Genomic DNA, 12,668 nt, shown 5'->3' with positions numbered 1-12,668 from the left:
TACATGAAAAAATTAACAATATAGAAAGGGAAGATTGACGTATGAAAAAACAAATTTTGATCAAATGAGAGAATTCTTTCAAAAAGCAGACTGGGAAAGGATTCACAAGGAGGAAATAACACTAGAAGAGAAATGTAATATTTTGACAACAATTTAGAAAGGAGTGGAAAAGTATATCGCAAAAGAAAAGGAAGAAAAAGAATATGTAAAGTGTTGGTACAACAAAAGATGTAGGGAATTAAAAGACAAAAGAGATAAAGCTTGGATATAATGGAAAAAGAGAAAAGACCTGAAAAATGGAAAATATATACTAGTTATAGAAATGAATATGTACAAGTGTGCAGAGAAGAAAAGAGAAGGTATGAAAAAGGTGTCATAGAAAAATGTAAAGATCAACCAAAACTATTTTACAGATATGTAAACAACAAACTGAAAAACAAACAAGAATTAGAGAAACTACGACAAGGAGGAGTTGAATACACAAAGGAAATAGAAATGGCAGAAATTATGAACAACCATTTTAAATAGGTGTTTACAAGGGAGACCATGCAACCTAGAGATACAGAATGGGAGGAGAAACTCCCCCCCTATGAAAGAGATAGAAGTATCAAAGAATGAAATAATGAAACACTTGAGTAATCTCGATGTCAGAAAATTGCATGGACCAGATGAAATAGCAAATTGGATTTTGAAAGAATGCAGGAATGAACTAACAGACAAAATACATTGCCTAATAAACAGTTCATTGAAAGAAGGAAAAGTTCCAGAAGATTGGAAAAGAGCAAATATAGTACCAATATATAAAGGAGGAAACAAGGAAGATCTTACTAACTATGGACTGGTCTCTCTAACAAGTACGATAGCTAAAATTTGTGAAAGAATTATCAAAATTAGATGGGTAAGGCATTTGGAAGAAAAAAACAACGTACTAAATCCAAGGAATTTGGATTCAGACAAGGACGATCATGCATCACAAACTTAATGTGTTTCTATTCAAGGCTAATAGATGTAATACAAGAAAGAGATGGATGGGCTGATTGTGTATTTCTAGACCTGAAAAAAGCTTTTGATAAGGTGCCACATAAGTTGCTTAAGAAATTAGAAACTGCAGGAGGAATACAGGACAAACTACTGAAGTGGAATGGAAGACTTCTTGCATGAAAGAAAAATGACAGTAGTGATAAAAGACAAACACTCTAATTGCGATGAAGTGATAAGTGGTGTTCCACAAGGAACAGTTCTGGCCCCAATAATGTTTGCTATATATATTAATGATATGGATAAAGGAACTGTAAGTTATATGAGCTTCTTTGCAGATGATGCAAAATTGTTGAAAAAAGTGAACACTGAAGAAGATTGTGAGTCGCTACAGAGTGATCTCAATAAAGTATGGGAATAGAGTAGGATGAGGGAGATGGAATTCAGTATTAAGAAGTGTAGTATAATGGAATTTGGAAGAAGCAAAAAAAAAATTGTGGGATCATATAAATTAGTAGAAATAAAAAAGTAGAAAATGAGAAGGACCTGGGAGTCATTATTATGAATAATATGTCACCTGAGAAACATATAAACAAAAATTTGGAGAAACTTATAATTTAACAAGATCAATCAAAGTGGCATTTACATACCTGGATGAAGAAATGGTGAAGAAAATACTAGTCACTTTGATAAGACCAAGATTGGAATATGCAGCAACGACGTGGTCACCAAGTACAAAAAAAATATACATATATAACAAAACTTGAAAGAATACAAAGAGCATTTACAAAATTGGCACCAACACTCAGAACTATTATATGAAGAGAGACTAGCAAAACTTGAGCTACAGACATTAGAGCAAAGAAGAGAGAGAGGAGACTTGATAACTATTTATAGAATCATGAAAGGCATAGAAACTATTGATAGAGAGGATCTAATAAAATGGAATAGTAGAAATACAAGAGGACACAGTAAGAAAATCAAGAAAGACAGTTATAGAAGAGACCTGAAAAAGAACAGCTTTCCCCACAGAGTAATAGACATCTGGAACAAGTTGGACAAAAAAGTGATGTGTGCAAAAACAATTCATGAATTTAAAAACAGTCTAGATAAAATGAGACATGACGACGGGACACCACGACCATAGCTCCCCTTCCTGTAAAATACAACTAGGATAAATGCAAAGTAATATACTCGTAGGTAATAGAGACCTGCCAAGATCAAGAACATTCACCATAATTAGCTGCTGATTATAATGGAAGCCATAAGGACAAAAAACTATGAAAACGTTTGATGAACAATCAACAGGGGATGATAATAGTACACTAAGGATGCCAATTAGTTTATTTGAATAAGTTAAAAGAAAACCAGAATAATGAGATTGATGAACTGAGAGGAGGTTATGAAAAGTTAAAGGTAAAGACAGATAATGCAAAGGACAATGTGAAAAAACACTTAACAGGCTAAAGAAAGCAAAAACAATATTACAGAGATCTTAGGAGAGTATAAAGGTCAAATATAGATACAAAGGAGGAAAATGCCCATTTTAAAAAGTTAATGGGAACAAAGAAAGAAAAAGAGAGGGTGTGTAAAAGGAGATAAAGGTAATCGGAGAGAAATATTGCTAAGAGAGGTAATAAACAAGCATGAATGTATTGTCGTGGTTGAAAGAAAAGAGGAATATTTACTAGTATGGAAAAAAGGAAGACCAAAAGCAAAATAAAGTATTCAGATGGTTATGGACAATGTGGAAGATATATGTGGAGAAATAAGCTGAGCTGGGCGCATTCCTTTGTGCGTATTCCTTTGTGCCTTCATAGATGTGTTCTAGGGTGCGTTTTGCTTTAGTTTGGCTGTGGTTAGCACTCCAAAATGATTCAAGCTAAACAGGTTCATACCGAAATAAAAGTTCGATAGACCACTTACTATACCAAAGAAAAATTTCGTAGGCCGCATCCAAATGGTAGGCCATAAACTATACCGGCACCTACATTGCTTTAATAGTTTGGGAGTGCTAACTGTGGCCATACTAAAGCGGAATGCACCGAGGAACGTTCCCAGCTCTGGAAATAAGAACATTTAGGCCAGGGAAATTTGTACAAGCGAGCATCCATCAAGGTCTTCAATAGATCATGGAAACTAGTTAGCATAAATGAGCAGTGTGAATACGAAAGGAAACAAGAATGGAAGGAGAGAAAGTAAAGAAACTGGAAGAAGCTTAAAAAAATGGACAAGAATGGACAGTTTTATCAGAGAGTGATACAATGGTATTGAAGAAGAGATAACTAACTACTTAAAGAAGAAAAACCAGAGGGGAGGGACATACAGTTTGCTAGTAAACATATGAGTGATATTCTATGATATGGATGAGAATATGACTAAAAAATAATTGAAAGTCTGTTTCTGCCTTAAACTAGTGTATGCAGCGGTAATATGGTCACCACACAAAACGAAATACAGTATATAGTAAAAACAGAAAGAAGGTAAAAAAAAATTCTTGCCCATGTCAGTGGCATGACGGAAAGAACAAAAAGCTATGCAAACAGGTTTGCAGATAACTCGAAGTGGAAGATGGTAGACTATTGTAAAAAGATGTAGACACTATTTTTGCATGGAGCCAAGAATGAGAAATAAAGTTAAATGTCAAGAAATGCAAAGTACTGTACTGGAAATGGGAAATAGCAGCAAAAGGCCATCCTTAAACTATCTCTTGGGGACTACGCCCATTACAAAAACAAAAGAGGAGAAAGATTTGAGAGTGTTGATAAAAGACAACCTGTCACCTGACAGACATAACAGCAGGATTATGGGAGAGATATGGACTGCTGCAGAAGATTAAAGTGGCGGTCCACTATATGAATGAAAGGATGATGGGAATCATTAAAACCATGATACATCCAAGACTGGAATATGTGTCTGAAGTATGATCCCCACACAGAGTGAAGGATATAAGCAAGATTGAGAGAATACAAAAGGCAGCAACCAAACTGGTCACCAGCCTGGCAGATAAATCATATGAGGAAAAACTAAAATTACTGGGTCTGTTAACTTTGAGGGATCGAAGAGAAAGGGGTGATAGGATTACAATATGCAGGTCATTAAAGGGGATAAATTACATTGACAGAAGAGATCTCCTAATTAGCGATGAGAGGGCTTTAGGAGGTCATGGAGTAAATTAAGAAAGAATACATGTCTAAAGGTTGTGAAAAAATGCCTGCTCCATGTAGATGCATGAATATGTGGAATAGCTTAGAAGGTGATATATCCCAAGCTCAAACAATACATGAGTTCAAATCTAAATATGATAATTGGAAATAAAAAATATAAATCTAAAAAACTGTACATGAATTTGAGCCTAGGTATGTTAAAAATTACAGAATAGGAGACAGAACCCAATGAGTTTTGCTCCTTTCCTGAATACTACAATTAAGTAAATACACACAAGTGCTCATACAGGCATAAATATGTGAATACCTGTACATACAGCAAACTATATACAGTACATATGTATACACCAGACTCTGTGTGGAACAAAACTTGTGTTGCATCTATTTTATCTGTACTTACATCAAATATTTTCAAAGTATCCACGTAGTCAGAGATATAACTGTAGAAATAGGATGGTTCAAATGTATACCTTGTCCACTCTCTTTCATCTGCCAAAAGAATTCAAAGTTAGATTTTCAGATTTGTCCATGTATCTGAGTGCATTTACATATGAATTGAAAAAAATTCATATGTGTATCTCCCTGTGCATATGTGCTTGTATTAAAAAGGGGGACTTTGGGTTAAGTTATTTATGAAATGATAAAGTAAAAATATTTTACATTGAATGGAAACTACAAGAACAAATAGCTTAACACTAATAAGACAGATATGTAAGCTACACTTTCAAAAAGACAAAACCTCATTCATTATGTTGCAACTCCTTATCAACCGAATTATTTGTTTGTTTACATACTCATTCACATATTTATTTATTATTCATTTATACATTAATCTGCATTTAGCATCATCATCGATAAAAGATATGTCAATAAGCTCTCCCTTTTTAAATCACTTGTATATACAGATGTTTGCATGTATGCATACATATATATATATATATATATATATATATATTATATATATATATACATATATATATATATATATATACATATACACACACACAGTAATAGACAGTTGGAACAAGTTAGATGAGAAAGTGGTGTGTGCAAAAACAATACATGAATTTAAAAATAGTTTAGATAAAATGAGATATGAAGACGGGACACCACGAGCATAGCTCCCCTTCCCGTAAAATACAACTAAGTACAACTAGGTAAATATATATAGATATATATATATATATATATATATATATATATATATACACATATACATACATATATCAAGGCTTTTTCCCCCTTATATATATATACATATATATATTTTCCCCCCCTTATATATATATACATATACATATATATATATGTATATATATATACATACATATATATATACTTGTATATATACATATATTTTTATATAAATGTATATCAGATAATCTCTTTTGGCAGTAGCGCACGGGATTCGAACCCGATGCGCTTGGAAGTAAACTCCCAAACCGCACACACGAATCCTGTGTGCTACTGCCAAAAGAGATTATCTGATTGATGTCGCTGTCCACTAGCGAATTTCTCAAATATATATATATACATATATATATATATATACATATATATGTATATACATATACATATATATATATATATATATATATATATATATATATATATATATTGTTACGAAAGCGGCCCCTATTGCATCCTGTCGACATCGTGACATCGGAGATGACGCTTTCGTCGTGATCCTTGGCGCCAAAGGTGGACGCCACCTGGAAGCACGTGACGTCGAGCAGCGACTGTGATTGGTCGAGGCGTGCTTGGCGAGACTGCGTGGGCACGCTATCCCGGGGAGGAGAGAGACGAGCAGCACAGGTGACGGGAGAAGGCGTCGTGGTTCTCGCTCGGATTATTATTGCGTTTGTAAGCTGTAGCGAAGCTTCAAGTAGCCTTTCGAGGGTTGGCAAGTGACCCGAGGTGCCTCCTACAGCCCAGTATTCTTTTGTAGTGGCTCTGTGTAAATAGAGGATATAAGTCTACTTTGCGTTTTCGTCGCCTTGAGAACTCACCACGGGACGAGGTGGCGAGTGTGAGCGGGGCGAAGCTCGAAACATTACCGTCACGTCTCTTAAATGCAACGGACCTATGAATTGAAATCGGGTGACAAATCTCCAGTCTCTGGGGGGGGGGGGTTTGTTACAATATATATATATATATACACTCACTATCCGAGTTACGACCTACAGGTATTATGAGTTTACTGGTTTATTGTACGTTTGCACGTGGCGTCCAGCATCCCGTACGACAGTTACGGCAGCACAGCACAGCATCTCACCAAGGTTGCGCTGTCTGCCATAATTATGGTATTTCTACCATAATTTAGTGTGTATCTACCATCTACCATACGATGTCTATCATATACCATAATTTTACTGGAACTGATATTATACCGTATTTCGATTCCCAGTTCCCACCGATAATATAATCAGGGCAGGTAGGAATGGTCATAAAGGGCAGTTTTGCCCGATCGGTGATACACGCTTCCCCGAAAGTCAAGACAGAGAGTCGGTTTACAGTAGACCTGCATTCGTACTTTTTATTCTGGTTCGAGTTCTCTATTGGTCGAAAGTCGAAAGCTGTAGGGTACGAACATGGATACAAATAGCTTTAACCCAAGTCTATGATATTCCTGGAGTTCTGAAGTATAATATCTTATATTCAACAAGACAATATATCTCACTGTACTATTCCATGCATAAAATATTTATTTGATGAAATAACGTTATGCTATGATTATCGTTCTTTTCTTACGAAGAGAGACCAAACGTTTTCGCATGGGAGGCGACGATTGAGCCCAGTGCATAGAAGCGAATCTTGTACTTGTTTTCATGGACATTTGAGGGAATTATTTTAAATGTTATTAAGCCTTTATTACTTCAACCTCTTTTGATTAATTATGCCTCGACCAGCGGATACCAACAGAACCCCCATGGTGCCACGACAGACCTACTGCCTGATCTTTCCCTCGACCGTACGCACGAAGAAAGTGTAGATGACGTGCAACCAAAAAGTGGATTTTAATTTTTTGTTTTTTACATGCATATTTTCTATTTTTTATATTTTGTATCTTTGTGTTAATTTGTATTTTCGGTCTCTAATAAGAATCCTGTGTAATATATTTTCTTTCTTTACCCTATCCTATTAATTTATTATTATTAATTTATTATTTAGTATAACAATCAAAGAGTATTGGATATTTTGCATACACTGAGAATGTTCTACAATGAGGCCACAAACGAAACATTTGAGCTGGATTTACGCTCTGCATCATATGTCCTTGAGTATACACCTCGAATGTATACGGTCCGAGTTACGACCGTTTCGACTTACGACCGGTTGGTTGGAACCGATCTAGGTCGTAACTCGGATAGTGAGTGTATATACATATATGTATAATGTATATATATACATACATACATATATATATATGTATATATATATATATATATATATATTGTAAGGGGGGAAGCGTAAACACCAGACTCAAAGTGGGAAGTTTAATGCCCGACGTTTCGGTCCTAGTCCTAGGACCGTCTTCAGGGGTGTGAAAATGTACAGTGTTCAAATGAGCTATTATACTGTCCGTGGTTGGAATTGGGAGAGGTATTCCGCACTACCGAAGCTGTCCGGGTCCCCCCTTCCTCTTCCCGTTGCTCCGAGTACCGGACGACTGGACCACCTTACATACACAATTGTGCATACATTTAATTTACAAAGAATTAATGCAATATAATAAAAAATAAAATACAATACAATAAAATGCAATGACATAAAATGTAATCAAATCAAATAAAATGCCACTTGTGCAACAATTGAAAGTGCACAAGTGACATTTTATTTTATTTTATTACATTTTATTTCGTTGCATTATTTCATTGATGTTTACGCTTCTCCCCTTACAAAATGGATCCCAGACTCCAGATCTTCATATATATATATATATATATATATATATATATAATATATGAAACATACATATATATATATATGTATGTGTATGTCTATATTTATATATATATACATATATATATATGTATGTATATGTCTATATTTACATATATATATACATATATATGTCTATATTTATATATACATATTATATATATATATATTATATATATATATATAATGTATATATATATATGTCTATATATATATATGTATATATATATATATGTATACATATATATACATATACATATATATATATATACTGTATATATATATATTATATATATATATGTATATATATATGTATATATTATATATATATATATGTATATATATATATACTGCATATATATATATATATACATATATATATATGTATATATTATATACATATATATATATATATATACTGCATATATATATATATATATATATATATATATATATGTATTTACCTAGTTGTATTTTACGGGAAGGGGAGCTATGCTCATAGTGTCCCGTCTTCATATTTCATTTTATCTAGACTGCTTTTAAATTCGTGTATTAATTTTGCACGCACCACTTTCTCATCTAACTTGTTCCAAACATCTATTACCCTGTGGGGAAAGCTGTTCTTTTTTAGCTCTCTCTTGATTTTCTATGTCCTCTTGTATCTCTACTATTCCATTTTATTAGATCCTCTCTATCAATAGTTTCTATGCCTTTCATGATTCTATAGTTATCAAGTCTCCTCTCTTCTATGCTCTAATGTCTGTAGCTCAAGTTTTGCTAGTCTCTCTTCATAAGATAGTTCTGAGAGTGTTGGTGCCAATTTTGTAATTGCTTTTTGTATTCTTTCAAGTTTTTTTTTTTTTTTGTTCTATACCAATATTTTCTTCACCATTTCTTCATCCAGGTATGTAAATGCCACTTTGATTGTTCTTATTAAATTGTAAGTTTCTCCAAAATTTTTGTTTAATAATGACTCTCAGGTCCTTCTCATTTTCTACTTTTTTTATTTCTTCTTCTCCCATTTTATATGATCCCACTATTCTTTTTTTGCTTCTTCCAAATTCCATTATACTACACTTCTTAATATTGAATTCCATCTCCCACTTCCTACTCCATTCCCATACTTTATTGAGATCACTCTGTAGCAACTCACTATCTTCTACAGTGTTCACTTTTTTCAACAATTTTGCATCATCTGCAAAGAAGCTCATATAACTTTCAATTCCTTCATCCATATCATTAATATATAGAGCAAACATTATTGGGGCCAGAACTGTTCCTTGTGAAACTCCACTAATCAGTTCATCCCAATTAGACTGTCTCTTATCACCACTTTCATTTTTCTTTCATGCAAGTTTGCCCTGTATTCCTCCTACAGTTTCTAATTTCGTTAGCAATTTTTCATGTGGCACGTTATCAAAAGCTTTTTTCAGGTCTAGAAATGCACAATCAGCCCATCCATCTCTTTCTTGTATTACATCTATTAGCCTTGAATAAAAACACATTAAGTTTGTGACGCACGATCATCCTTGTCTAAATCCAAATTGCCTTGGATTTAGGACATTATTTTTTCCAGATGCCTTACCCATCTAGTTTTGATGATTCACAAATTCTAGCTATCGTACTTGTAAGAGAGACTGGTCTATAGTTAGTGGGGTCTTCCTTGTTTCTGCCTTTATATATTGGTACTATATTTGCTCTTTTCCAATTTTTTGGAACTTTTCCTTCTTTCAATGAACTGCTTATTAGAATATGTATTTTTTCTGTTAGTTTATTCCTGCATTCTCTCAAAATCCAGGTTGCTATTTCATCTGGTCCATGCGATTTTCTGACATCAAGATTACTTAAGTGATTCATTATTTCATTCTTTGTCACTTCTATCTCTTTCATAGGGGAGACTTTCTCCTCCTATTTTATATCTCTGGGTTGTATGATCTCCCTCATAAACACCAATTTAAAAGGCTTGTTCATAATTTCTGCCATTTTTATTTCCTCTGTGTATTCAACTCCTCCTTGCCATAGTTTCTCTAATTCTTGTTTGTTTTTCAGTTTATTGTTTAAAAATCTGTAAAATAGTTTTGGTTGATCTTTACATTTTTCTATGACACCTTTTTCATACTTTCTCTTTTCTTCTCTGCACACTTGTACATATTCATTTCTATAACTAGTACATATTTTCCATTTTCTGGTCTTTTGTCTTTTTTTCCATTTTATCCAAGCTTTGTCCCTTTTGTCTTTCAACTCCCTACATCTTTTGTTGTACCATCACTTTACATACTCTTTTTCTTGGTTTTGTCTTGGAACATACTTTTCCACTCCTTTATAAATTTTTGTCAAATATTTCATTTCTCTTCTCCTGTTGTTTCCTCCTTGTGTATTCTTTCCCAATCTGCTTTTTGAAAGAATTCTCTTGTTTGATCAAAATTTATTTTTCCATACATCCATCTTCCCTATCTGCATTGTTCATTTTTTCCATGTAATTTTCCTCAATTAGTTCCAATTTGACCAATATGTGGTCACTTTTACTTATTAGTGTCTTTTATTCAATCATGTCCACTATTTCGGGTTCTGATGGGATTACTAAGTCCAGTCTCGGTGGTTGTTCCTCATTTCTATACCTAGTATTATTAGTTTACCTTTTTTTGCAAAGATATTCTCTGCTGTCGTTTGTGACCTGAATTTGATCTTAATTGGTCTGGTCTTATCTGTATTGTATTTCCCGAGGCTATACATTTCTACTATTTATTTCCCTATTACTGGTTCATCTTCTTGAACTACTTCTAATATATTGTTTACTTTTCCTTTTCCTCCTTTATTTATGTGGTTCTATTTAGATTATACTTCTCTTCTATCCCTAATATAATTATACATTTCTTTTTATCTGCTAAGTCTCTTACTATATTCTCATTCTCCCTCATCACTTTAATAAATGTGTCTTCAGTTTGTTCTTTCATCTGCTGTTTCACTATACTGTACCTCTAAATTCAATTTTATTGTTCTCTTGTACTTTCTTCCAACCATTTACCTCTTTTGCTATGGACTCTTTATTCTCTTCATTACTCCTCTTTAATTCCTCATTCTCTTCCTTTATTTCTCTTAACTGTCTTTTTAATTCTACCATTTCTTTAGTTTGGTTTTGATTCGCCTTCTTTAATTCTCCCAGTTTATCAACTCCTTGAGTAATTAACTTCATTTGGTTAAACTTAGCTTCCCAATTTTCATTCATTTCTTTTAGTTTCTCCTTATTAAATCCATGGAAATAGTTATCTTCACCTTCCATTGCACTGCTCTTATCTATATTTCTAATCTTTACATTTTTGCTAATCCTTTCGTCTTCATTATCATCCGGTCTCCGTTTGTTTTCCTGGACCCAATCTTCCCCTTCCTCATTTCCTTCTATTTTCCTAAGTAATCCCTCCCCTTCTCCTTTTTCATCTCCTCCCTACTACACCACGATCTTTCCCCTTCCCTATAAATACAACACAGGTACTTCCTTCTCATTGTGATCCTCGAAATTCTTGGATAACTCCGGAGTCCGAACTTCGCTGCCACTTTGTATATATATATATATATATATATATATATATATATATATATATATATATATATATATATATATATATATATATATATATATATGCCTATACATACATTCACGAGAGATATAGTAGCATGTCTGTACTTCACACAAAGAACCCCCAACCAGAGCGAAAGAAAAACTTATGAGAATGCTAATTTCTATTTTTCGGCTGCTAACTGTACTTAGGAGACTATAGGACAAGCAAAATGGTTAGAGAAATGAATTATATTTCCTTTCGTTGGTCTCCGGACATTATTTCATGTTTAGCGGTGAGTCACCTTGTCGATAATTATCTTCCTCCTGACCCCTGAGACTGACCCCTGGTCCAGGTTAGCTGGCTTGTCACGTAGGCTGTCCAAGTTCCTTTTATATCTCCCCCTGGTGAAAGAGCACTATATATTTCTCTAACCGCTTCGCCTGTCTTGTATTTTCCTGAAGAGGGCTGCAGTAGGCAGCCGAAATATAGAAGTTAGCATTCTTTCAAGTTTTTCTTTCAATACAAATGTGGGTTCTCTGTGTGATATACATATAGTACATACACCTGTACATATACATATACTTCTACATATACAGTACATATGCACATATACACATATAAATATGTACATATGCATATACATATACTTGTACGTATACATATAAATCTTTCTTTTTTTGTTTATAAATATTGCCAAACAATTTTTCGATGGTAGCCAATATTTTGGGAGTGTTTGGTTCCACCTTCAAGGTGAAGCGACGGTCATCAGGAGCTGGGTGTGTGATTTGGTATTACAGAAAGTTGTAATGGTGACATAATATTGCTTGTGCATTGTACATACATATTTGCAATATTGTTTCTTTATTTATATATATTTAATACATTATTGTGAAAACCAAGTGTTCAATTAAGCGTATATGTTTTACCCGCCAAGTCTGAGCTTGTTGACGTGGCTTGGTGTTGGAGTCAGTCTTGGTTCTGCTTACAAAGCGACTGCATGCTTGTTTTTGTAGTGTCTTATCAC

The 12,668-nt window shown here is 33.7% G+C and overlaps 1 protein-coding gene across 2 annotated transcripts in view; it reads right to left on the bottom strand.

The window, feature by feature from the left end:
- The window catches only part of LOC143038928 (alpha-1-inhibitor 3-like), a 194,659-nt gene that overhangs the window by 44,630 nt on the left and 137,361 nt on the right, over positions 1 to 12,668 (bottom strand). For both annotated transcript variants that reach the window (XM_076208694.1, XM_076208693.1), the window contains exon 17: positions 4,546 to 4,634. In XM_076208694.1, coding sequence (XP_076064809.1) covers positions 4,546 to 4,634 — 89 coding nt within the window. The remainder of the gene's footprint in view (positions 1 to 4,545; positions 4,635 to 12,668) is intronic.

This window comes from Oratosquilla oratoria, chromosome 25, assembly GCF_046742065.1.
Source record: "Oratosquilla oratoria isolate Oo_2021 chromosome 25, ASM4674206v1, whole genome shotgun sequence".
Taxonomy (NCBI): Eukaryota; Metazoa; Arthropoda; class Malacostraca; order Stomatopoda; family Squillidae; genus Oratosquilla; species Oratosquilla oratoria.
Note: the sequence above shows the minus strand (reverse complement) of the source record. Positions and strands in the feature narration are given on the sequence as shown.